This window comes from Mauremys mutica, chromosome 12 (genome assembly GCF_020497125.1).
Source record: "Mauremys mutica isolate MM-2020 ecotype Southern chromosome 12, ASM2049712v1, whole genome shotgun sequence".
NCBI classification, from domain to species: Eukaryota; Metazoa; Chordata; order Testudines; family Geoemydidae; genus Mauremys; species Mauremys mutica.
The window spans coordinates 28564673-28592564 of NC_059083.1; the positions used below are offsets into that span (position 1 = coordinate 28564673).

General features: G+C 49.8%; 1 protein-coding gene and 1 pseudogene across 1 annotated transcript; both read left to right on the plus strand.

The window, feature by feature from the left end:
• Positions 1-19321: 19321 nt before the first annotated feature.
• LOC123346123 lies at positions 19322-19857 on the plus strand (annotated as a pseudogene).
• Positions 19858-19948: 91 nt separating this feature from the next.
• Positions 19949-27399, plus strand: LOC123346655 (homeobox protein abdominal-A homolog). The gene is made up of 4 exons (XM_044984132.1): positions 19949-19959; positions 20007-20198; positions 21911-22179; positions 27275-27399. Exons 1-4 carry the CDS (start codon positions 19949-19951, stop codon positions 27397-27399), a joined length of 597 nt encoding a protein of 198 aa, XP_044840067.1.
• The last annotated feature ends 493 nt before the right edge of the window (positions 27400-27892 follow it).

The following is a 27892-nucleotide window of genomic DNA, read 5'->3' on the forward strand; positions in this document are numbered from 1 at the left end:
TATACCCACCACCCATGTAACACCTCATCCGTTTTTCTCCGCCCGTCCTTCATGAACAAGCAATGCCCCTCTATACCAATATACCAGTCATGAGAGTTACCCCACCAAGTCTCTGGGATGCCAATTAAGTCATAGTTTGGCTCATGTACTAATTCTTCCAGTTCATTCCCTGTGCATTTGTGTAAATGGGTGGCAAGTTTGTAGAAATTTTGGTGGTGCCCAGAACTGGCCCCACAACTCTGCCCCCCCAAACTCCGCCCCCACCTACCTAAGGCTCTGGGAGGGGGCTCGGCGGGGGAGATCTGGGGTGCAGATCCTGGGCTGGGGATTAGGGTGCAGGAGAGGTGCAGGGTGCAGGCTTTGGGATGGAGTTTGGGTGCTGGGTGCAGGCTCTGGGCTGGGGCAGGGGGTGGGTGTGCAGGAGGGGATGAAGGGTGCAGGCTTTGGGACGGAGTTTGGGGTTGGGAAGGGGTGTGTGGGAAGGGGGAGGGGGTGCACCTTCTAGGGAGGGAATTTAGGGATAGGAGAGAGTACAGGAGTGAGGGCTGTGGGGCTGAGGATGAGGGATTCATGATGCAGGAGGGGGCTCAGGGCTGGGGCAGAGGATTAGGGAGCGGGGGGATGACAGCTCTGTCTGGTGCTGAGGTGTTCATGATGCAGGAGGGGGCTCAGGGCAGAAGGTTGGGGTGTGGGGTGAGGGCTGTGGGGCTGAGGATGAGGTGTTCATGCTGTGGGGGCGCTCAGGGCTGGGGCTGAGGATTAGGGTGCAGGGGGATGAGGGGTTCATGTTGCATGGAGGGGCTCAGGGCTGTGGCAGAGGATTAAGGTGCGAAGGGATGAGGGTTCTGGCTGGGGCAGGGGGATGAGGAGGGGTTCATGATGTGGTTGGGCTCAGGGCTGGGGCTGAGGATTAGGGTGCGGGAGGATGAGGGCTCTGGCTGGGGCTGAGGATTAGGGTGGGGGGGGATGAGGGCTCTGGCTGGGGCTGAGGATTAGGGTGTGGGGGGATGAGGGCTCTGGCTGGGGATGAGGATTAGGGTGTGGGGGGATGAGGGCTCTGTCTGGGGATGAGGATTAGGGTGCGGGGGGATGAGGGCTCTGGCTGGGTCTGAGGATTAGGGTGCGGGGGGATGAGGGCTCTGTCTGGGGCTGAGGATTAGGGTGCGGGGGGACGAGGGCTCCGGCTGGGGATGAGAATTAGGGTGCAGGGGGATGAGGGCTCTGGCTGGGGATGAGGATTAAGGTGCGGGGGGATGAGGGCTCTGGCTGGGGTTGAGGATTAGGGTGCGGGGGGATGAGGGCACTCAGGGCTGGGGATGAGGATTAGGGTGCGGGGGGATGAGAGCTCTGGCTGGGGCAAAGGGTTTGGGGCGTTGGAGAGGCTCAGGGTAAGGGCAGCCTGCCTTGCCATTAGTGGGGAGCAGGCACTAGGACCCTGGGGCAGCAGACAGCCATTCTGCCCGGAGCCGATCTCTGACAGCTCCAGCAGGCAGGGACATGGCGCAGCGGGAGGGCGGGGGGAACACGCGGGGGGGGGGGTGGCAGGCAGGGGCTGGTACCTGCTCCAGGCAGTGATGCGGCGGGGCGGGGCGGCGGGAGGGGGGAGGCCAGCGGGGGCCGGGGCCCGATCCAGGCAGGGCCGGGGGAGAGACCCAGCTCCAAATATTGCTGGAGCAGGGCACCCAGCCCTGAATATTCCTGGAGCCCGGGCACCGCAGGTGTATATAACCTGCCGCCTATGTTTGTGTATAGACATCAAAGACACGATAAATTCTCCCACTGTGATCCCTCTCGCTGCTCCTATGGCCCTCTTGTAATTTCCCATTTCCTGAACTGTGCACTGATACCTGAACTCTACACAGTATCCTAGTAACAGTCTCACCAATGCCAGATGCAGAGGTACATTCAGCTCAATGAGAGGTAAATCCAGTGCCGTAAATTCAACTCCTACTCACTACCCCCCTGTTTATACATCCAAGGATCACATTAGCCCTTTTTGCCACAGCATCACACTGTGAGTTTAGGTTTAGTTCTTGTCCATTAGGACCCCCTAAATCTTTTCCAGAGACACGGCTTTCCAGGGTACGGTCCCTCACTCTGTGGATAGGGCCTACATTCTTTAGGACTAATTTTCAAAACCATTTAGGCACTTCAACATGCACATAGATCCCTATAGGATTTTCAAAAGTATCTGAGCAGGTTAGAAAAAAACATCTGCCAAGGATGGTCTCTACTGAACCTGCCATAGCACAGGGAGATGAACTCGATGGCTTCTTGAGGTCCCTTCCAGGCCTACGGGTCTATGATATCTAAGAAGCCATGTGATAAAGAAAAAAACTTGTGCTAGAGGAAACATAAAAGGAACAGAAATTGTGAAATAACAATTGTAAATTACAAAATCCTGGCAAGAACATAGGAAATGTTCTGCTACAAACACGGTAAGTGATTGTTTAAATACTAGCATCAATTACTATTTTCTGTGATTATTTATTATTAAAACTGTACACTCAGCAGCACAGTGACATCCATGTGCACCATGCTGACCAAGGTGTGCTAAAGAAAACAGGAGTAACCAAAACGCTGCTTTTAAAAGAGAATTAAAAATAAATAAGTAAAATGGAGTGAAATTGCATTTGCAGTGGCTTATAGGAAACAGTAATTTTCAGGGAATCGGAACAGCAGATAAGACCCACATCAAGTGACAATGAATTATTTTATGTAACAAAGACATACGTGGCAATGTGCTTTAACACCACACCCAAGAGAGGAGGTGCTAAGATGGCCCAGCAATGAACAAAAGCCTCCCTGCCACCCAAGTCCTATTTTGGACTGCAGCATCCATTGCAGCAGAGGGCTCACCCCATTGTGGTAACTTTTATCTCTGCCCCTCACTATCCCGGGGTTTCCCCCTCTACCCCTATCCGGCAGCACATCTCCCTCTGTCCTAACTTGGGTTCCTGCGCCCTCTCCCTGCACAGATTCTGCCCATCCCATCCCTCTGCTACAAACGGGGCCCTTCTGTGGCCCTTCAGCCGGGAGGAGATTCTGATGGCAAGTGAGGGCAGAAGCTTCAGCAGATGTTCCTAGTATCAACCCTGTGTTGCATAAGAGAAAATGAAGATTTCCTGGACAGATGTCAGGATATGCTTCTGCAGGCACAACGTTCTGAAGAATCAGAGCAGCCTGCGCAGCAGGGACAGAAGGACAGTGAAGAAAATTGGCAGCATGTGACCTCCAGAAGAAGAAAGAGGAGCATCCATGTACCAGCAATACAGATACAGGTGAGCAACCTTTTCATGTTCTCTCCACAGGTACTAATGCGGTGAGTGGACTAGATGATATATCTGAGGGAAGGGAGGAGAAGGAGACTCCACTGATTGGAAGGCATCAAATGCGCTGTCCTCAGGGCCACCGGGGTGGGGGTGGGGGCGCTCGGAAGTGGAGCAATTTGTCCCGGGCGCCACAGGGGCTCCCATGAGAATGTCGGAGGCTCCCCCTCTCCACCTTCCCCCATCCCCCAGCACCTCAGTGTGCCACGTCCAGGAGCGGCCCTGGACAGCGCTGCAGGGGCATGGCTCAGGCAGGACCTGAGCTCCCGCCGCTCATGGTAAGGGGGCAGGGCTGCAAGCTGCAGCCAAGCGGCAGGAGCTCAGGCCCCACTGGAGCCACGGTGCTGCAGCGCGTCCAGGGCCGCTCCTGGATGTGGCGCGCTGAGGCTCCGGGAGAGGCAGGGGTAAGTGGCATGGTAAGCCCCTCTGAGCCGGGCTCTGCCCTGACCACCCCCCCGACAGCCCTGACCCCCACCTCCAAGCTCAGCCCCACTGAGCCGAGCATCCCCCTGACCCTATCCCCCCCACAGCCCTGACCCCCCAGCTCTGACCCCAGCACCTCTGAGCCAGGCACCCCCCTGACCCCATCCCCCCCCAGCCCTGACCCCTGGCTCCGAGCTGGACACCCAACAACCCAGAGCCCAGCTCCCCACTCAGCCCTGGGCAACAGCAGCACCACCCCCAGGCAGCGACAGCCCATTGGCACCAACCATCACCATCACCCAGTGACAGCTGTGGAAAAAGCTAATGTACCCAATGCTATTTTTGCCTCTGACTACTCCACTGGGCAGCACAGTATGGGGAGGAGAGGAGGTTGTGACATAATGAGTGTAATATAATATCTCATTGAAAGGTGACAGGTCCAGAAAGAGTTAATTAACTCACAGACTGACCTGACCCATGGCCGAACTGTAGAACCTGGTTAGGAAGATATGTCAATGAACAGAGCTTTGAAATGCAAGTCTGCATTGTTAGAGGTAGAAAGGTAGATGTTTGCTCAGGGCTTGTGATGTAAGCAAACAAGTCTTGTCTATCACTACAGCTTTGATTCAAAAGATCAAAAAAGGAATATTAACATTTAGGAAGACACTGGAGTGAAATAGTTTTATGGTCTATGTGTCTCTTTGAAGGTTGTGGTAACCTGTATCTGAACTGTTTAGTGGATAAATTACCCTGTGCTAATTGCCAGGAGGTTTAGAAGAAGGAAAGTTAAGCCTATTGTTTTCTCAGGCCAAAAGGCTGCAGAAAATGTATAAAAACCCTGGAACACGATCCTGCTTCATCTCAGATCTGCTTTGGGTTTCAAGAGGGGGAAACCTTAAGCCATAAGGATTGAGATCCCCAGTCATTGACTGGAGTCACCCTGAATATGGACATTGGACTATAACCTATGGACTATTTCTAAGCTCAGTGCTTTAACCACTGGGCTAGAAGTTATAAGGTGGGCACCACCACCTCTTCAATTGAACAGCTGTTTGAATGGGACCCAATCTGGGAGGCATGCTGGGAGGATCAGGCCCCACATGCACAATCAGCAGCTGAATGCCGATCTTCCCCTGGTCCATGACTCACTTGGGGGCTTAGGTGGGAGATAGGCACCTCACACTCCTAGAATGGGGCAGAGTTGTGCACGGCCAGAGGCAGAAACAGGTGCCAAGGGAACTTGTACCCTGAAAACAGGACGTGCATCTCCCCGTTTCTGAACCCCAGTGCCTGCATCCAGTCCCCGATTTTGCCCATCTGCCCCGTCTCCTTCCCCTCCCTCCTGCCCCCACCCCCGTTTCACTCTCCTCTGGACACCTGTTAGCTCTGCACAAATTCTGCCCATCCCACCCCTCCCACTTTCCTGTGTTAGTCCCCTTCTATTGCAGGAAGCAGATTGTTGTCTCAAATGAGGACAGAGAGAGAGCAGTGGTTTCAGGGGATGATTTATTATTATTCAGAGAATTTTATTCCATTAATCTTGAAAAGACTTTGGATTCTTAAAGGTTCAGTTGTGATCATAGGTGCTCCTCAGCCTCTAGGACAGTAATGGAGTCATAACAGAGGATTCCTCTCAGGGTTTGCGTGGGGTGTGGGGGCTGCTCCCTGGACAATGACAGACCACATATAGCAAGGGAGAGAGATAGAGCCTGTATCTGCACTGCTAGATTCTGTCTCCTGCTGGTGCCTTGATGTTCAAGCCCCCACCACCCCACTATCCTGGGGTCCCATATTCTTACAAGGAACTCCTTGTGGTGAGATGTTGACAGATGTTTTGCTGTGTGTGTGTGTTCCCTCCATGTGCCACCACAGCCCTGCACAGACAGCAAGCACAGCAGACCTTGAGCGAACCGCCCAATGACCACAAGATCAGTTAAGGGATGAAGGCACCAGGCTGGGTTCATTGTTGACGAAGCGCGGTAATAGCACCTGGAAGACTCTACGAAGATACTAAGACTTGTATGTCCGTGACAATGGATGTAGCTCAATCAGTGGCGGGACTTTCCACTGCCTCCTAGGCCGGCCAAAGATGCTCCCTCTGAGACACATCTTTATACCCTGATATAAACAAGTTAGTATGGCTCCCTGACGTCATCTTGTACATCTTGGTTCAATTGAAACATTTATTGCATATTGTTATCCTGACCTAATCTTTTAGGTGAGCTCAGTGTGTTCCTGTTTTCCTTGGGGAATGTTTTTGTACCATTCTTGATATCAGAATGTTTTGGTACTGTTTGATATTCGGATGTGTTTGCATGAGTGCTTTGTGACTAGCACTTCTTAGTCAGATTCTGTGAACAGCTTCTGCCTCATCTCAGGTCTCTAATGCAAGGGCTTATGTCTCAGGATCTCTCCTTACTACAGGGTGTAAGTGAGCAGTGCGTGGGCAGGAAACCTCTCAAATGACCAGAGTCATCACACAGGAGATATTTCCTATTTTCAGAGGTAGAAACAGTGTATAATCCATAGACGCCGACTTTTAGTTCTCACAGGGGTGCTCCATCCCTGCTCTGCCCCGAGGCCCTGTTCCCACTACATCCCCTCCCCTGAGACCCCACCCTCTCTTCCCCTCTTCCTGCCCCACTCCACCCCTCCCCCAAGGCCTTGCCCTCATTCTGCCTCTTCCTGGCCATGCTCCGCCCCCCTCCCTAAGGCTGCCACTCACCCACCCACCGCTTGCTGCTCTCTGCCCTCCCCCAAGCCCCTACCTGAGCCCCCAAACTGGTGAGCACTATTTTTTTTAGCTGTGAAATATCAGTTAAAGAAGAAAAAGTTGAATAATGAGCCAGCACGACATTAGTTGCTGGGTTTTCTTCAGCTTGACCCTGCGCTGATTAAAAAGTTAACACAAACACCAGGTAATTTTTTATAGATAGTATAAGGTTGTTCCCAATTAAATACTGACGTGTAAAAGTGGCCCGAGTTAAGGAAAAAATCCCCTTCCACAGAGGTGGGGCATTTATACCTGTTGAATTCCTTGAGCTTTTTGTACAGCACAATCATCCTACAGACAGGAGAAGTTTTCCTTACAGATGTAGATTTTAGACGTCACCTTTGGATTGTTTATAACGTGAGGGATATCAGCCTTGGACGTTTGAGCCTTTCAAGAAACGCTGTTCCCTGTTCAGGACACTGGAGCATGTTCAATAACAGCGAAGTAGCAAAATCTGATGGGAAGCAGATTCTGATCCAGTGCACTTGCCTGTGAGCAGCAGCCCAGTGCTTCTGTTCCACCCCCTGCCTGCAACACCCAGCCTGGGAAGGGGGAGAGGAGACCACACTGCAACCCTCCAGGATCCAGGCTGGGGAATGGGGGTGAAGGACACACACTGAGGGTGGCAGGGGGAGTTCAGACATCAGATTACCAAAAAACACAATATAATCCTAAAACCAAACAAACCATGATGTTGGGGCAAATTCCATGATTTCTTTTGGGGCGAGGGAGAGGCTGACTCATGAAAAGCCGCACAGGGGCCACTGAAACAAGGGAGCAACTTTGGCTCAATCTCAGGACTTCCACAGCCTGTGCCGAGGTCTGCACCAGCCCCTGCAGCCACTGAGCAGGGAAGTCACAAACTGCCTCTCCTCTATCCCTTTGCCAGCACAGGAGTGAATCTGGCCCATTGAGCAAACCAGCTCCTGCCTCAGTTTCCACATCTATAAAATACATTTATTTTTATTCCTGTTACAGTCTATGGAGGACGAGGCCCCGTTGTGCTGAGCTCTGCACAGACACTGAGTAAATAGCCCCAAAGAGCTCACAGTGCAAGGCCCTGATCCTGCCAGGAGTCAAAGTTTCAGTCATGTCAAAGGATCCAATTTGTGTAAAGCTACTTTGCACTGGAGTCTTGGCAGGATCTGGGTCTAGGTTAGGAGAAGCTGCAATGGGAGGATCAGAGAAACAAACTGGGGGTGGAGGGGCAGGGGAGGACGAGGTAACAGGAAATCTCCCCTACACAGAGTCTTTCTTAAGATGGCAGTGAGCTTTAGTGGCTGTTGATTCAGCAGCTTTGAGGTATCTGAATGAAAGAGGAAATGGAAGTGCAAGGGCTCAGATTAATTTGTATCTGGCCTCTTTAGAGAGCTCACACTTTAGGGTCCTGATCCGGCTAAGAGTCAAAGTTTCCATCATGTCTAAAGCTACTTTGCACTGGAGTCTTGGCAGCATCTGGGTCTAGGTTAGGAGAAGCTGCAATGGGAAAATGAGAGAAACAAATGGGGGGAGGGGAAGGGAGGATAGTCAGGATATGGATGAGGTAACAGGAAATTTTTCCTACAGATAGTATTTCTTAAGTTGGCTGTGAGGTTTAGTGGCTGTTGATTCAGCAGCTTTGAGATGCCAAAACAAAAGAGGAAATAGAAGTGCAAGGTTCAGATTAATTTTTATCAGGCCTCTTTAGAAAGATCTGAGTGCATGTATCCCTGTCTAATAATTAGAACATTAACATAGAACAGTTAAAGGTGATGATACCATTGTAAATGTCACAGAATGAAATCTTAGTGATCCTTTTATTCCCTCCACTCTGCCATGTGAAGTGGAGAAGAACAGCAGGAGATCTTTGGCATCTCAGACAAAGGGTGAGGTTTCAGCGGGTGTTTATATTTAAATGAAAAGAAAATTCCCATGGAAACATCTTCACTAAAGAAACATGAACAAAAACTCAAAGACACTAAATAATCAGAAACATTGTCACCGACCAGGACCCAAACACCTTATCTCAGCCCATATGAGTCACAGATTCTTATTAAAGATCTCTGTCTGTCTGTCTGTCTGTCCCTCCCTCTCTGTCTTTTTCTCTCTCATAAATAAAACATCACATCAGTTAAAATATTCAAGGATATTTAGAGCTGAATCCAATAATCACCTGTAAGGGTCCGGGTGCGGGTCCCCTTTTCCGGTGAGGGGTCGCTCTTCGCCTTCGGGCGCCTGGGATCCAGGCCGCCTCACTACAGGAGGCTGGAGTAGCCGTTCAGTCTATACGCCCAGGCCCTAACTCAGGGCGGGGCAGCAACGAGAGGCAGGGCTCAGACCCTCAGGCAGGGCTGAGCAGCAATAATAGTTCAGTGCTCAGGTCCTTGTGGTAGGAGCTGAGCAGCAACCAAGTCAAGAAGCCCAAGCCCTCGATCAGGACAGGGCAGCAAACAATTGCTCAGGGGGCTCAGATCCTTGCAGCAGGCACTGAGCAGCAACAGGCAAGTGCAAGCTCTATGCCGGAGCACTGGTTTGAGGGGGAGACTGCCACCCGTGAGTGGGGTGGCAGGGGGGACACAGGCCCACCCACTCCACTGTGTCCCAGCCCGGGGCCCTAACAGTGGCGTGGATCCGCTGGAGTCAGTGGGGATCCTGGCCGCAACACACTGACATAGGCTCAGGGTCAGCGGCAGCCAGACTGGGGTCGGCTATCCCCGGGCCACTTCCACTCTCCCCCTCCACTGGTACCTGTGTCGTTGCGGCTTCAGCCGGGGGGTCTACCAGCATGGGCTCCTCCGGAGATGGGTGTATCGGTGGGCTCGACTCCTCCTCGGGGTACCGAGCTTGGGGTAGGCTCGACCAGTTGTCCTCTGGGTACCGGGTTCGGGGCAGGCTCGGCCAGTCCTCCTCTGGGTACTGGGCCAGGGGCAGGTTCGACCAGGCGTCCTCTGGGTACCGGGCTCGGGGCAGGCTTGGTTCGGCAGGAGCTCGGGCACCAGCGTCTGTCTCCTCCCGCGGTCGGGGTCTAACTGAGCGCTGGACCCGGGCTTTTGTACTTCCTGTCTCGCCCTTTGACTTCCGGGGGGCGGGGACAGGCGGCGGTGGCTCCACCCACTGAGGCAGCTGATCTGGCTTATCCCTCTCAGGTGCGCCTGGGAGCCAGGCCGCCTCACTACATCACCTCTATCAGCACTGGTTTGGCTTTGGTGGCTTCATTAATATGGATATATTAGTAGGCTGGAAGACCAAGGAATTTCCAAGCATGCTTTCACCACAGAGTGCCGCTGCGTGGCCAGCGATCACATGGTTGCCAAAAGCTTTGGCGGTGGGATACAATCACCACTGATGGACACAAACTGAATATCCAGCTGGGCCACGTTAAGGACTTAGCTAGAGATTGATTTGGGGGATGTTCAGTCTGCAAGGAGGCCACGTCCCTTTGGGATTTGCCATGACCATATGTCCATTAAAAGTGGGGATGTCGTTACAAACACGACAGCATGAAATCTTATCTTCCTCCTCCTCCCTCTCACCTCCCAGATGTCCCACCATCTGAACTGAAGAGAAAAAGGAGGAACCCATCAGATCACACAGATATGGTGAGACTCCAGGGGGACATTTTCTTTATAGGAAGAGAAAATTCCCATGGAAACATTGTAATGAACATGTAGATAAAGGGAAACATTGTAATAAACATGTAGATAAAGTAACAAGTCAAACATACCCCTCTAATACATCATACACCAAGAAGATTCCAAGCCGAAGCCACACAAACAATCCTGAAACCAGCCTCATTGCTCAGTTCATGGTCTTGACGAGGAAGAGAAACATTTTCGCTGTCCACCATCCAGACTTAACTCTGCCCTGGGGTTCTGTGAGGCTTTCATCTGTCTGTTTCATATTAAATCCAGAGGAACAAGTAATGTGACGGATCCTGCCCCATGGTTCTTCTCCAGCATCCCCCTGTTCCCTTGGGCTGGGCTTTTTCTGATATTTCCCTTTATGCTGCTCCCTTCTTCATGGGTTGAGGAAAAGCTTTCCCTGCAGTGCTGCCATGAATGTGACGCAGGATCCAGATACGGCTCATCCCAGCCTCACTGTGTTAGAGTATAAGAAAAGTATGAAAAGAGAAGATGTGTAGCAAGACCTGCCTGACAATCCAGAGAGATTTGATGCACATCACTGTGTGCTGGGCTGTGAGGGATTCAACTCGGGGAGACATTACTGGAAGTTGGAGGTGGGGGGTGGGGATCCTGGGCTGTGGGGTCACCAGAGAGTCTGTGAGGAAGAAGGATCAGAACAACCCTAACCCTGCAGAGGTGATCTGGGCTGTGGGGCAGCGTGGGATCAGTTATAGGGTCACAATGTTACTCTGGATTTGAGGGGTGTGTGTACTTCAGATTTTGATCATGCTACATGCAACCATTTTATGAATTAATAAAATAGAACACTGCACAGTTAAGGGTTAATTTGAAAAACAGGCTTTTAGAGTCAAGGTCAAAACTAGCTGGCAGTTTCTGCTAATCAGAATGGGAGGAGGGGAAAGAAAAGTCAACAACTGAGACTGAAAATCTTGGTGGATGAAAACCTCAAGTTTGGGCACCTTCGATATAGAAGTATTGTTATGATTAAAATTGTTAGCAATGCTTGTTGATAAGTAGTTTATAGAAAGTTAGGAAAAGTGATGATTTAGTTGGGGTCACTATGACCTACGTGTTTTGTAGAAGTTAGTTATAAAAAATTAGCGAATAGAATGTATTTGTAGCAGTCCTCTGTAGCCCTCTTGAGAGAGGTTTTTCTTGACACCTTTTCTCCCTGGCAGGTGAGCACCTGGCCACTGCGAACTCGCTGTTAATTACTCAATACCATGCCAGCTGTTAGGTGAATATTTGGGATGTTCTAAACCCCTGCTGTGGGTTCTGAAAACCCCGGGTAACAATCAGAGACCTTCTTACATAGCTTCTGCCTCTCCCATAGACTGACTCCCTCAGTAACTTGGGTTCTTCTCTAGGGTTACCCAAAGCTGGGCTCTAACAGCCGTGTGTTAGGGAGAGCGGCTGTGAGACTGGAGAGCACAGAGGGAAGGCAAGTACTAGAATGTTTGTTTGTTTCTCTGTGGGGAATTAAAAAAATGTTATTATTATTCTAAAACCTGACAGACAGAATTTCTGTCTCCCCGCCGTCCAATATTCCACTATCTGAAGTGGAGTAGCTCTTCTCCAATGCCATGTCTTCCCCTCTGCTGATCAGCATTCCCTCAAGTTCGAGGATGATCTCTTTCACAGGGTTTATTTTTATGGGTCCTTTGGTGACTGAGGAGTTTGATCTTTGAGTCGCAGGCTCATTGGCAGACATTGCAGGTGGTGTTGGAAGTCAGGGTTGGCCCACGATTGCTGTGTGACAGTCGTCTGTCCTTTCTTTCCTGGTATTTTTCTGTGACCAGGGCATGGTGATTTTCCTCGAAAGTGGACATTCCTTCTCTGACAAGTCTTCACCAGTTATCCCTATCCTGGGCCACTGTCTCCCAGTGTGTGATATCAATGCCACATCTCTTGATGTTTATCTTGAGGATGTCTTTGTTTCTCTTGACCTCCCCGTTTCCCTTCTCCTTTGGTGAGTTGGCCATATAGCAGTTGTTTTGATAACCATACGTCAGGCATGCACACACAGTGCCCACTCCACCTCAGCTGGTGCTGGATAATCAGGGCCTCAACATTGAAGATGTTGGCTTCTGTGAGGACAGTGACATTAGTGTGATGATCCTCCCACTTTATGTTGTGGATCTTTGGAAGAAAGTGCTGGTGCTGGCATTTCAGGTTTTTCAGGTGTTTTCTATAGGTCTCCTAAGCCTCACAGCCATAGAGGAGAGTTGGGATTACCAGCTTTATAAACTAAAAGTCTACTGTGTGTTCTGATGTTGTGATTGTTGAACTCCTGGCGAGACAGTCTGCTAAAGGCAAGGCTGGCACAGAGGATTCTGTGCTGAATCTTGTTGTCCATATCTGCTCTCTCTGAGAGATGACTGCCAAGACAGGCAAAGTACTCTACATCTTCCAGTTGTCTGTCAAAGTAGATCTTCCTTGATGTGTCTGATGATTGACTGGGAGCTAGCTAGTGGAGAACTCTTGTTTTGCCGATGCTCAGAGTTAATCCAAGGCTTTTTTAAGCTTCAGAGAAGCAATTAAGGGCTGTTTGTAGATCCTCCTTTGAGGGTGAAGCTACAGCACAAGGAAGGGGGCACCAGCTGCTGGAGGGGGACTCCCCAGGGGGGTGAAATCTGTTATATTTTATCTACTTTTTTATCATTTAAATGTGAGCACATCATCAGAATATTGTCAGCCAGTTTCCTCAAGCTCCTTCTGCATTTTTAGCTGTTTTCCCTCAATGTCCTGTGATAATATAGTGTGTGAACTATATTTAATGCCATTTCTTTCTCTTTTCAGTTGTCCTTGCCCTGCAGAGATGAGTTGGAACTCAAATTCTGGCTGGAATCACCCTAAAGTAATTTATGAGGGGTTAGGGGTCTAAACCTGGGTATTTAGTCAGTACCAGACCTTCCCCTCCCTTTTCTTTAGGGAATTGGACCATTCAGGACCAATGTCGTTTGCTGCATCCGCCACTCTAATAGCTTTTCCTCCTTTCTGTCTCCAATTCTAACTTGTTTGTCTTGCTCATATTGGGCCAGCTTGTGGCCCTACAGAGTCCTGCCTGTTTACATGTCCAGAGACAGCCTCACATTATAACTTCTGAGTGGTCTTTATTTGTAGGTATTATGACTGTGATGTTGTTTAGTGAATATCACCATTTCCAACTTGTTCTAGGCTAGCACCGTTCTTTGGTATCCAGTCAGAATTCTGGATTCCTAATGCTGGTCTGTAATTTCTCTGTAAAATTGCAGACTAAACCCTGGTGCCAACACTCTGAAGCTGAAGTCACTGTGAATTACAACTGTTCAATACCTCTCACTGTGGGGCCCCTGCGACTTGACTGAGAGGGAAATAATATTGGTGCATCTGTTTTTTCTCTTTAACACTTAAAGGAAAATATCTGCTGGTTAAAGATTCAGTCACCCACCATCTTCAATGAGAAGCTGACAAAGCTCCCAATACACATGGAAATCACCCAACCAGGCCCCCAGCAACAAGAAGGGAGCTGTGACTAAACTGTCCTGATATTGCTAAAGGGGGGGGAAAAAAAGAGAATTCTTAATTTTTTTATTTAAATAAAACTTTTTCTTTTCCCTCAAATGATTGATGTTTGTTTCCCCCCTCAGATTTTGTCCCATTTTCTCTCTACTAATATTCAAAGGTCAATACAAAATCGCCGATTGTGGGGGGTTTCCTACCAGTTCAATCTGCAGCAACTTCTCTGTATTTGGGAGAGAAACTGGTGCCCCGAGTTTTTAGTCCAGATGTGTGTGTGGGGGGGGGGGAGAGTTGCCAACTCACATAAATCTCACACATGTTCCCCATTGAGGAGAGACCGGGGAGAATCCCGGGGGATGAATGTGAGTCGTGTGGCTGGTGCCCGGCTAGACGGTGCTGGGACCCTGTGGGGATGAGGGGCTGTAAGGACTGAACAGAACAGAACTTGGGAGAGCGGCACCACCCGGCTGCTATCTCATTAACTCATCAACTCTCGATAGAAAATCCTCTGCAGACTTTGCCCCGTTTATCCCAAAATACCAAATATTAATAAACTGCCCAGCCCCAATTTGCCCATCCCAGCTGCTGCCCCCTCCCAGCTGCCACTGAACCTTCTAGATCCATCCCTCCCCCTGTCAGCGCCCAGGAGAGCGATTGGGAGAGAATGATGCTGCAGCCAGAGGGGAGACACTGGGTCCAGTCCCCCTGCTCCAACCCCCCTGGCACTATTGATCCACAGTGGGGCAGCTTCAGCAGGGGAGATTGAGGGAGCCCTACATCAGAATCTCACTTTCTGAGAGGGGTGAGAGACCCCTTTTCAAATCCTTCCTCCCCCTCTTCTAGAAAGGGGGGACTGGAACCTGGGTCTCCCGCATCCAGCTGAGTGCTCTAACCACTAGGCTCCTCTGCCTGGATTTTGAATGGGACCCAATCCAGGAGGCAGCCTCTGATCGTGCCTATAAACTCAGGCCCTGCATATCATTTAGGGTATGTGAGCCCTGCAACATAAATAAATAAACAAAAAAAAAACCCACAGCAGCGAGTCTCCGAGCCCAGCTCTACAGACTCAGGCTCACACGGGGCTCACGCTGTGGCACTCAAATAGCGCTGTCGATGTTCCCACTTGGGTGCTGAAACCCAGCCAGGGAGTTTGTCTCACAGCCCAAGCTCCAGCCTGAGTGGAACCTATGACAGGGCTATTTTTAGTGCCATAGCACAAGCCCAAGTCTGTAGACTCAAGCTTTGCTTCGGGTCTTTTGTTGCGGTGCAGCCAGACCCTTAGAAGTTCGTCAGCTTATCGTCCACTGGTCTGCGCATCGCTCTGGGACTTAGGCAGGAGACAGGCCTCCAGATGCCCACAGGGAGGCAGCATTGCAGGTGCCTAGAGACTCAAGCACAGATGCAAAGGGAACATTTTCATTAAAAAACTTAGGGGCCAAGTGAATTCAGGCACCTACAGGTTTGACAGAGGGTTTGAGCATCACGGTTGGGCCAAAACCAGGATTTAGTGCCTAAAATAGGGACTTGGGAACATGACTCTTTGGGGTGTTCAGCCCTTCCTCCATCTTTGGCCACATTTGAGAGGCTGTGACGGGGTCCCCAGGGTGCAACCTGGACTGTGGGATCACTGAGCCCTCTGTCCCACCAACCTGGGGCATCCCTCTCACCCTGTGATACTGATGTCAAGCCACAAAACTCTGGCAAGTGCTGCACTTACACAGACATCCACAGGCAGAGACACAGCGAACTGAGTTACGTGACTGATCTCCCAGACACTCATGGACCATCAATAGGGAGGCTCCAGCCAATTCCCCCCAAGCTCCTCAGCCTTGCACCCCAGAACTGCATTGTCCTGCCCTGGTCAGAAGACTGGCCAATGTAAGTTCATTACCCAGGCTTCCCCTCCCTTGATGTGGAGAGGACATGCACTAGCCTTAGTCAACTGAGCTAAGATGTTCCAAGCACTTCAACCAAAACACACAGTTTTAGTTAAATATCAAACAGATTTATTGGCTACTGAAAGATCGATTGTAAGTGGTCATACATAGCAAATGTAGAGATCAAAGCTGGTTACCTAAGAAATGAAAATAAAACCAGAGTCTAAGTTCTACAAACTAAACAAGATTTGAATCAAGCAGTGTCTCCCCCTGACAGATGGTCTAGTTCCTCAATACACAGGCTGGGACTCTTTTCCAGCCTGGCTCCCCCTTCTTTTATAGTTTCTTCCAGCTTGCTGGAAAGATCTTTTGCTGTGACATGGGGGTCACTCAGTCCCCACTGGTGAAGCCATCTCCATTGTACACAGTCTCTGGAGAGTGGATTCTTTCCTTGATGGGTGTTGATGAGCCATTAACAGCTGTCTGGCTACTCCATTGCTGTACCTGAAAGGCTAGTTGTGGTGTTCCCAACCTGACAACATATTTCAGTAACACATATAGCAACAATTCATCACATCACATACAATAACACATACAACCCAACAGATCAAGGCTTTAAAAATGATACCTCAAAACACATACTTTGTACAAAATATATCATAATGATCTGACAGAGGTGAATATGGGGGTTGCAGGGTGCTGCTTTGAGGTACAGAGGCCTTATATTCAACTCAATGCATTTCACCTCTCTGTGTGTAACACAATAATGGTTCAATGCGGCATCTGTTCAATTCCAACACTTCAGCAAATGTTCTAGGCATCAGCAGGCAGAACTGCACTGATTGTGTCAGAAATCTGGAGCAGGAAATGGGAGACACTTGGGGCCCCTGGCACTGGGTGGGGTGGGCAAATGGGGGACCTTGATGACAGAGTTGGGGGTAACGGGACCTTTAATCCCCTCTGTGGTGTATTGAGAAGCCACCTACAGCAGTGGGAGGGACAATAACTCCTCGTGGGGAAGCCCCTGCCCCAGCCGGTTTGGTTCTGGTGAACAGGGCAGGGATTTTGCAGGAGGCCTCCACACACCCTGCCGTGATGGTGGATGGTATTTCCCCAGAGACTCTGCCTCACTTTCCCTTTGTTAATTTCTCCCCATCCCCCCTGATGCTTTTGCCCCTAAATTCTTTATGTTCAAAACAGAACCAGAAACAATAGAACCCTCCAGATGGTGGCCTGTGGCGGGGCAACCCCGCCCCACACTAGCCCCACCAGCATCAGAGCAGTAGCTCTGATGGAGGAAGTCCCGCCCCATTCATACTGGGCATGCTCCAAGTGCTCTGGGAGTATAAAAGGAGGGAATTCAGCTCAGTTTGGGCTGGTGGCTGCAGGGGAAGGACCTACCTGAGAAACCCCTGCGGGATCAGCCAGCACCCTTGAACTTGCTGGAATCTGAAGCTTCCCCTGGCCAGCATGAAGCCCTGCTGTGGGAGGAGCCCGAGGAGGCGATGGACCCGGAGAACCTGGATATTTGTGAGAGACTCCAACTCTCAGGATGGTAGGAAGCTACTTGGGGGCTGATAGACTGGTATCTTGCCCCCAGTAAGCTTCAGTGTGTTTCAGTAGGATCTCCCCGCTGAGCCAGTGTCAAGGCCCTATGGCACAGTAACCAGGGGTAATCCTATGGACTACAGCCACTGGGCCCATGCTGCCTTGTGACCGGGGCAATTCTATGGACTCTGGCTGCTAGGCCGTCCTACCTTGCAACGAGGGGCACGAATCCTCACAGGGCCACAGAAAATACTGACCCTAGGACCAGTTCTCCATCCACATCTCACACTGCCCATGAGACCTCCTCTTCTCAGACATATCTCTGACCTGTCCTGCATGGCTGGATGGGTCCCTCCACAGCTGGGATGGGCAAATCCCCTCATGCAGCCCCTCCCCTACTCTCCCACCAATTAGGATGGGGGACTCTGGAAAGTCTGGAGGATACAGCCCCATTAGCATTGGCCTCCCACTTCCTCAGATGCAGTTGGTGGGGACAGAAATGAGGACACCACAGGAGGGGGGTGTCTAGAGGGACCTGGGCCTTTATTTTGGCCATTCCCAAAACAATCCCACCAGGGCTGATGGGACGTTTGCCCTTGCTGCCGTTCAGGGCCCTACAACACCCTCCCTGGGGCAATGTTTTTCTGGGTCTGTCTCTGGTTTGTTTCCCCAGCTGCCCCCACCAAAGGGCTCTGGCTGTTGCTCAGGGAGAGAGTCTGTGCTGGCTCCTTTCCCTGGGCAGATGCTGCTGCAGCTGCCATTGTGACCCAGGAGCTCAGGCCGAGCTGCTGCTCCCTCAGAATTGAGTTTTCCCCTTTAATTATTGAATATTCATATTAAATCTCCTGAATTATGATGCTTTTTTCCATAGTCCAATAGTAATACTAGAATTCCCTCTGATTTCCCTCCCATCCCTGTAACTCTCAGTAAGGCTGTGATTGGACCATGGGAATTTTTAGTAAATGTCACTGCAAAAGTGTGGGGAAAAACACAAGGAGTCACGGAAAGGTCAATTGGTGTGTGACTGGATCCTTCCTCCCCCAGGCAGCACCCAGAGTGGTCACAAATCTAAACTTAATCCCCCCTCTCCCCCCCCCCCACACACCCCCAGCCCTGCCACTGACATGGGCAGCAGGGAGCCCTGGGTGATGCTGCATTAACAGGGGCAGGGTGGGGGATGGAGCTGGCAGATCCCATGGCACTTGGGGGTGAGGGGCAGCAGCAGAGGAAGGGGAGGTGATTGACGGTTGGGGTTGGGGGCTGGGTTTGGTTAATCAAAGTAATTTGGGGGAACGGGGCAAAGTCTGCAGAGGCTATTACATCAATATTTAATGAGTAGCTGGGAGTTTAAGGGTCCAGCCCACTGGCCCATTAGCAGCCAGATGATGCTGCTCCCCCATGTTCTGTTCGGTCCTTACAGCTCCTCATCCCCGCAGGATTCCAGCACAATCTAGCCAGGCACCAGCCACCCACCTCGCATTCATCCCCAGGATTCTCTGCTGCTCCCTTCTCTCCCCAGTGCAGAGATTTTCACTCTGTTTATCCGTTGGTGGATGTGGTGCCTGCCGTGCTCTGTGCGCTGGTGACTGGAGGCAGGTCTGACACATCCCCTGGCTCTGGGAACCCAGTGTGGGGATGTTTGAGGGGTGGGGGTTCTCATCTCCTGTGGGAGTTTGTCCTACAGCCTGGGAGCGGCTCCTCGGCAGCCTGGCACATCCTGATCAGCAGCTCTGAGAGTGCAGGGACCCCGCGCCCTCTCCATGGCTTTGACTCCATCCTGGGCTTCCCCTCAATAGCACCTTCCCAGCACATGTCTCTGGTCTGGACCCACCTTTCTGCTGCTGGCCTCCCCCTGGGGCCATGTGAAATGGCAGGGGAGGAGCCAGCACAACCAGCTCTGTCTCTGCATGGTCCCGATTCCCAATTCTGCTCATTGTCTGTGGGATTGAATGTGAGATGCTGAAGGCTTCTGGATTGAGAATTGTGTGTGAAGGGCTGGCTTTGGGCTTGTTCTCATTGGCCAGCTAATTGTGAATAGGTAGACAGGTGTGTAGAATGATAATTACCCTATGAGTTACAGCTGCGGCTGTGTGGGTTTAATTAACTAATTAGCAATTGTGATTGCTTATCATGTTGTATATAAGAGCATGCTGGGAATGAATAAAGATGGATGCATACACACACACTCTCTCTCTCTCTGCTTGGACTTCGTTCCTGCTCTTGCGATGCAACAAATGGTGACCCCGATGTGATACAGACTTACAGTGCAGTGAACTAGTCAGAACAAGCTGGATCATCATTGAAACAAAACACAGTGAGAGAAGTACAGCTGTGGATGCTTCTCTTTTGAAGGAAATCATCAAAAATGAATTTAAGGAGCGTTACTCGCTGAATCCAGAGTATATAACTGATGTTGTGTATGAAAAACCTTATATCACTATTGAACTGAAACAAAATGTTTCCCAGAAGTCTGCCAAGAGTATGGATATATCTGACGTGGCTTACTACTTTGAAAAAGATGTCAAAGGTGACTCACACTACAGATAAACATCAGTGAAGAACCTCTAAAATTTGATCAAGCTCTAATCTATTATGTTGATGAAAAGCCCCCAGAGTTTTCCATGAAACGTCTGACTGCTGGTGTTATTGCAGTCATTGTAGTGGTGGTACTAGCAATTGTTGCTGGAATTATTGTACTGGTTATCACTAGGAGAAGGAGAGGAAAGTATGAGAAGGCTGAGGCAAAGGAAATGAATGAAATGCAAAGAGAACTAAACTCATAACTGAAGTCACTAGAAGACAAATCATGAACTATCAAGAAGGCAAACAGAACTAAAACAAGATAAGTACTAGTACCACTGTTGCCAATCTTGAATGAAGATAGTGTTGGTGGCCTGAATTGATAAAAAGAAAAAGAGGGACGCGCCTGAAGTCCCAGCGTCGAGCGGCCGGGAAAAAAAAAAAAAAAAAGGCGCACGGCTTTCACGAGCGAGCAGCTGCTGGAGCTGGAGAAGGAATTCCACTGCAAGAAGTACCTGAGCCTGACGGAGCGCTCGCAGATCGCTCACACCCTCAAGCTCAGCGAGGTACAGGTCAAGATCTGGTTCCAGAACCGCCGCGCCAAGTGGGAACGCATCAAAGCTGGGAGCTGCACGGCGTCCGAGCGAGCAGCTGAGAGCTGCAGGGCGTCCGAGAGAGGAGGCGTGCCTGACAAGCGGCTGGGAGCCGCAGGGAATCCGAACGAGCGGCTGGGAAGCCGCGGGGCGTCCGAAGAAAGGAGGCGTACCTGACAAGTGGCTGGGAGCCGCAGGGTGTTCGAGCGAGCGGCTGGGAGCCGCAGGGCATCTGACAAGGGAGGCACACTCGAACCAAGAAGTGAGCAGCTAATATGGGAACTGCTGCGTCAGCAGATTTGATACGCATCACGGAGCGGTGGGGAGAAAAGTTCCCCTCTGATGCGTTATCCCGCCTGTTGCGGTGGGGACGAAGAGGGGGACTTTCTGTTCAATCAAGTAATAATACTGTTTGGGAGCGGTTGGGCTGTGAGCTCTGGAAATCGGTGGCTCAGGGCGATAAGGAGGTTTTCTCCCTGAGTCCAGTATGGCTCACCGCGCAGAGACGATTGGAGGAGTTTGAGGATGAGAGAAGACAACTTCAGAAAATGGCTGATTTTGCAGTAACACTGGAGCGAGAACTGGAACAGGTTAAATTGATTCTGCATCAGCGAGATCTACAGTTTGAATCTTTACAGCAAGAGCATCTAGTGCTCATGAAGCAGCTCACCTTAACCCAAGAATCATTGCACACCAAAGAGCAGTCCCTAAATGACCTACAGACTCAATATGATGAGCTGGTGGCCAGGTTAGAGGAATTCCAGGGTGATGTTATTTCTAAGGATGACACGATCCAATATTTGCAGAATGAGAAGATTGTCCTAGAGGTAGCTCTGCAGGCAGCAAAAGCAAGCAAAGAAGAACTTGATGAAGGAGCAAACTTCTTAGGTGAAAGTACTGAGGCAGTATCAGAAATCTTGGCACAATTGAGCCAGATGGAAAATCTGCAACAGGAAAGTGCCAGCCTGAAGAAACAGACCCAAAAAGTAAAGGAGCAGTTCTTACAGCAAAAGTTAATGGTGGAAGCTTATCAAAGAGATGCAAGTTCACAGGACCAGCTGATTAGTGAATTGAAATCTACAAAGAAGCGGCTGGATTTGGAAGTGAAAGAATTAAAACGGGAGTTACTGAAACTTCGAAGTGAAAAGCAGTCCATTGATGTTGAATGCTCAAGACTTCAGAAGGAAGTATCCCAGGTTCACCAGCAGATAGTGGAGTTAGAAAGCCACCTCCAGTCAGTGCAAAAAGAACAGGATGCACAAATCGCTGATGGAGGAAATAACCAGGCTTCCCATGAACGGATTCAAGCTTTGGAGATAGAGCTGCAGGCTGTTAGCCACAGTAAGATGATGTCGGAAAAAGAGCTGCAAGAAGTAATTTCACTCACCAGCCAGGAGCTTCGAGAATCTAGAGGTTTCAGGAGAAAGATAAAACGTTTGGAAGAAATAAACAAGAAATTGGCCCTCGAACTGGAACATGAACGGGGGAAGCTCACTGGTTTTGGTCAGTCTAACATTGCTTTGCGAGAGCACAGCAACATCCCCAAAACACTACTAGCAGAGAGAGAGGCAGACCTGGTGCAGCTGAATCTCCGGGTTCAAGCAGTGCTAAATATTCAAGCTTTACAGACTGCCTTAGAAAGAGAAAAGTCAAAAGTTAATAACCTTCAAAAGCAGGTTGCGGCAGCCAAAGTAGATGCAGCACATAACCGTCGTCATTATAGAGCTGCTGTTCTTGAGCTGAGTGAAATTAAGAAGGAGCTACAAGCCAAAGAACTGCTTGTCCAAACCCTTCAGGCTGAAGTAGACAAACTACACGCTATTATTGAATGTGCTCATGCCTCTTTTAAGGCGCTCCTTTTAAGACAAAAAGGGGGGATTTGCAGTGAGCGGGCAGACGCCTTGGATAAGACGCCTGCCGCTCGGTTGCTGCAAGCTCTTTACGTGCTTAATTGGTTACATCTTGGTAAAAACAGCCAGGTGCCCCCCGCGATTAAACATGTCAGCGGGATGACTGAGGAAGAGCAGGGTGCGGCCCCCCGACCCTCGGTCAAATGGTTTGATTATCATCAGCAAATATGGAAAGGACCAGTTGACTTGCTAACGTGGGGCAGGGGTTATGTGTGTGTTGCCACTGATGCGGGTCCCAGGTGGATGCCAGCGAGGTGGGTCCGGCCTTGGTTGCGTCCTCCGGAGTGACGGCAGGCAGATGCGGAGGAGCCTCACGAGACGCGCTCAGATGTCGTGAAACCAGAGCCCCCGGAGGAGAGCTGTTTGTTAGCTCTGCCAGGACTTTTTCTGTCTGATCCTCCATGAATGAATTACTCACTTGAGATGATTTTTTGTGTTTGAAAGAAAATCTGTGTGGTACCATGCAATTATTATTTAGAACTAAGATTTATGTTTTATGTTCCTTGTTATGTTTTGTGTTGTCTGTTTTCTGGCCAGAATTGTTGTTGTATTGTCATGTGGTTTGATGTTTTTTCCTTAAGACCCCCCACCACCCTCAGTGTCAGTTTGATCACCTGACAGCTGAGGGATGATTCAAAAAAAAAAAAAAAAAAAAAAGGGGGGGGGGGGGTCCTGCAGAGGTTACATCATTTGTTTATTGTGTTTTGTTTTGTTCGTTTGATGTTTTTGAAATTATATGTTAAGGATTGAATGGTCATATAGGTTGATCTTATAAAGTTTTAATTTTTGTTTATGATAGGTTATAATGTTATGCTGTTATGAGTTGCAAATGTTTTATGAATAACATAATATTTGATTAAGATAGATTGTGGTGTTATGCTGTTATAAGTTGAAAATGTTTGGTGAATGTTTTTATCTTGTTTTCCTTTTTCCTTTTCTTTTGATTGTAAATAAAGGGGGGAGATGTGGGATTGAATGTGAGATGCTGAAGGCTTCTGGATTGAGAATTGTGTGTGAAGGGCTGGCTTTGGGCTTGTTCTCATTGGCCAGCTAATTGTGAATAGGTAGACAGGTGTGTAGAATGATAATTACCCTATGAGTTACAGCTGCGGCTGTGTGGGTTTAATTAACTAATTAGCAATTGTGATTGCTTATCATGTTGTATATAAGAGCATGCTGGGAATGAATAAAGATGGATGCATACACACACACTCTCTCTCTCTGCTTGGACTTCGTTCCTGCTCTTGCGATGCAACAATTGTCAGGCAGCCAGGCCAGGAATTAAAGCCAGTAAAACAAGAATAAAGTACCATGGATCCCAATGACATCTCTATTGGGTCTGTGAAATGACAGGGGTTAATGTCACACCCAGCATCAGCATCTCAGTACACAAGGGAGCTGTGCTGGTGTCTGGTTGTGTTATAGCAGGGGGATACAGAGAGAGAAACACAAAGGAAAGTGAATGTCTGTGAGGATCTCGTGACTCCCATAGTGTGTGTGGGCTGCGAAATCAGCAGTGTCACTAGGTGTGTGCGATGAAACCCTTTTAACACTGCAAAGCCAAACTGCTTCCAGCCTCCCCTGTCAGGCTCACCAGCTCCCTCGCCACAGACGGCACCGAGGCCAGGAGCTTCTGGGTACAGAGCAGGGCAAGGAGGGGTTAGGGGTCTGGGTGTACAGGAAGGTGCCCAGGTGAAGGATGTGGAGTTGGGGAGGAGCCGTGTGGTCAGATGAACACGTGGCGAGAACAAGAGACAAACTGCCCAGGCTCCTTCCTGTGAGTGGGTCCCATTTACCCAGCCTGGGCCCATCACTCACCCAGCCCTGGGCCTGGGCTGTCACTCCCCTTCCCCTGGCCCAGCCACCAAATCCCCTTCCCCAGCTCACCCCACCCCTCCATCGCACTGGGACCAGCTCCCCAACATAGCTGAGCCTGTAGCACAGAGTGGCCCCTACAGCAGGGCCCTGCCAGATAATGCTGAGTGGAGCCCTATCAGTGCAGATAAAGGTCTCACACACAGTGACAAGTGCAAGAAACAGGGATGTAAATTCCTTTATCAGGCCCTGGTCAGCAGCCCAGTCACAGCTCCTCACGGACACCAGCTTAGCAAAGTCCAAAGTCAGATCTCTAGTGCAGTGACTGGCTACAGGAACTTCCTGAACCAACACTTCTTCCCCAGTGTCGCTGAGATCCAGGTCTCAGTGCAGCTCCCAGAGGCTGCTCAAGGAGTGTCGTAGGGCTTCTGGGGTCATATTGCATCAACAGTGATACACTTGAACCCAGGAGCGAATGAGCAAAATTTGGCCTCATCCCAACTTTTAAACAGGGAATGGGTCAACCTGGGAACTAGACACCAGAGCAGAGGAGGGCACGCAGCTAAATGGGTCATTAACAGTTCCCTGCAAAGCAGTGTGGGATAGCTATTGGAGGACTGCCAAAGTGGTGTGCAGCAGGATTGTGTGCACACAAACAATAGACGGATCAAACTCTATTCGCAGCATGGGGATCTGCTTTGCAAGAGGACTCCAGAGTTCACCATAAATGCAGAATTAGTGTGCTGGGAAGGATTGTGATATATGTGCACATATGTTTTTAAATCAAATTAACTCAACTTAATCCAGTTTAAACCCCCCCATGTAGACAAGTAGGGTGGCCACTGACACATCCCCAGAGTACTGGACATTCCAGTATTTCTGGAACAGGATGGGTTCACCCTCGCTGGCTTAACCCTGCCCCTGCCATCATGACTTCACAGGCTCCATTTGTGCCAAGTCATGCTGTACAGAGGACACCATTTTGCAGAGTGTGCCGCCCTGCCCCTGTAATGCTTATAAAAACTCACAGAATCTTTTTCAGGGGACAAGGCAATACGCCGTGTTTATTTAAAATGCTAAACAAGTATTAAAATCAGTATATGCACACGCACGCATGTGCACACCCCCCCCCACAAAGATTCTGCAGCTGGTATAGTTACCAGTCTTCATCGTTTCTCAAGTCAGCCTAGTGGCCAGCTAGACCGAACAGGAGTGGGAGCTGCGCCTTCGGAGGATCAGGTGCGTCCGACGTTGTTGGTGCAGAACGAACCCAAAGTCTCCTGGCTCCTGCCCATCTTTATAGCAGTTGTCTCTTGTGTAAATCTATGGATTTTACTGTGTCAGCTGGGATTCATTAATTACAAATTTGCCATTCTCACAGTGATGTTTGGATCCTTAGTCACAAACTGGGTACTGGATGTTTACACAGGGACAAACCTTTCCAAAAACAGCACTGTCCGACTTGAAACTGGACAAATGGCCTGCCTAGAGATGCGCCTTAAATAAGTTTTTCAACCAGTTTAGTTTAACTTGCGTGAAAGACTGTGTGGACACTCTTAGTTTGGGTTGAACAAGACAACTTAGCACTTCAAAGCGCTGCCGCGGTAGCGCTGCCGTGGCAGCGCTTTGAAGCGCTAAGTGTAGTCAAAGCGCCAGCGCTGGGAGAGAGGTCTCCCAGCGCTGTCCGTACTCCACCTCCCTGTGGGGAATAACGGACAGCGCTGGGAGCCGCGCTCCCAGCGCTGGGGCTTTGACCACACTGGCGCTTTGCAGCGCTGCAATTTGCAGCGCTGGAGAGGGTGTGTTTTCACACCCTGCTGCAGCGCTGCAAATTTGTAAGTGTAGCTAAGCCCTGTTTTAGTTCATCTCAAATCAATTAGGAATCAGGTTAATCTAAACTGCAGTAAGCTGCTTTTAAAATGAAATAAGAGGAGCCTCCACACAGGGATTTGCTCTGTTTAACTTTCTACCTAAATAGTTCTAGCACTACAAACCATAGTGCAGCTGCATTGAGATCAGTATAAAGTGACTCTTTCTGGTAGAGCTTATTCACCTCCCCATAAGGGAACAGCTGTACTGCTATAAACATCTCTGTACAGGTTTAACTTAGTCTGCACTAGGGGGGCGTTTAATCACATTAGTTTAAAAAGACTCAGTTAAACAGGTGTGAACAAACCAGATGGGGAGTCACTTCCTGTCTCCCAGGGGAAAGTGCTACTGGGATACTGAAGACAATACAGAGAGAACTTGGAGCCATGTGATGGTTTGGCAAAGAGGGCTCAAGCCCTAGGGATCCAGGACTTGGGCCTTGGCTACACTTGAGAGTTACAGCTGTTGGTGGCTTTACAGCGCTGTAACTCGCTCCCTGTCCACACTGGCAAGGCACATACGGTGCTGTATCTCCCTGGCTACAGCGCTGCTTGTACTCCATCTCCACGAGAGGAATAAAGAGTATAGCGCTGCTGCTGCAGCGCTGGGGTGCCAGTGTAAACAGGGAATAATCTTAGTACGCAGTGACTGACCTCCGGAACCTTCTCATAATCCTTTTAAGTGAAGGTCCCCCTCTTTGGTTTGTTGTGAACTCTGGGCTCTGGAGCTGCTTATCAAAAAACCAAACACACCCCCTGTTTGCTGTGAATGAGCAGAGGCAGGCAGGGGGCTCCCTTTGGAACGTCCACGGCTAGTGTTTGCTTGAGGAGAGGGGGAAGGATGGGGGCTTGAGGAGAGAAGCAGCGTGGTGGGTGGGAGGGGGGGTCCATTTCGGAGCAGCTGCTTATCAGGTCTGTGGGGAAAAAAAAGCGGCAGTTTGCTTTCAGTGAGTGAGAGAAGGGTGGGGGAGGGGGTTGGAACTAGCAAGGCAGCTCCTGACACAGTGTCGGCTCCAAAAATTCACTCTCTCCCCCACGCTCCTTGTCACACTCCACTCCACCCCACCTTTTGAAAAGCTCGTTGCAGCCACTTGAACGCTGGGATAGCTGCCCATAATGCACCGCTCCCAATGCCGCTGCAGATGCTGCAAATGTGGCCACGACAGTGCGCTGGTAGCTGTCAGTGTGGACAGACTGCAGTGCTTTCCCTACTCAGCTGCACCAAGACAGATTTAACTCTCAGCGCTGTACAGCTGCAAGTTTAGCCAAACCCTTGGATGAAATGGTGATGTGAAATGTGGGGAGGTGGGAACTTCACCTCCAGAGAGACCTGGTCTGTCTGGGAGTACCAGGGGCTGGGGAACTTCAAATACCTTCCCTGACTGCAGGAAGCCCCCATTCCTGCTGGGGAGTGTGAAGACAGCCGCCAGGCAGCTTCAGAGCAGTTGTTTGTCTGTGCATCTCCTCTCCACTTCCCATGCAATGATCCTGCAGCCTTCAGCTATGAATACAATGCATGCAGGGAGTCAGCCACCTGCGTGCCTGGGGATGTAGCAATGGCAGTGATGGCCTCTTTGCCCAAGAACACTATCACCTATGATAAGTATGCGGAGACATGAAGACAGGAGACAGTGGTGTGGAAAGGGTGACGGCCCCAGGGTCATGGAGGGATCTGGTGAGAGTAGCAGACACATCAAGGACATGGTGGAGAGTGTAAAGAAACCATCTTCGATGGGAGTAAGAATGGTCTAATGCAGGGGTCGGCAACCTTTCAGAAGTGCTGTGCCAAGTCTTCATTTATTCACTCTCATTTAAGGTTTCACGTGCCAGTCATACATTTTAACGTTTTTAGAAAGTCTCTTTCTATAAGTCTATAATATATAACTAAACTATTGTTGCATGTAAAGTAAATAAGGGTTTTAAAACTATTTAAGAAGCTTCATTTAAAATTAAATTAAAATGCAGATCTTATCAGTTTAGTGTGATCCTTGCCCTGACTTTTCCTTACTGAGTTTTCCAATGTCTGGCACGTATTTGGATACTTTAAGCTGCACACAGGCTTCTGAGTGATCAGTTGTTAACTGGCTCCGAGAGGGACAAAGGACAGATTTC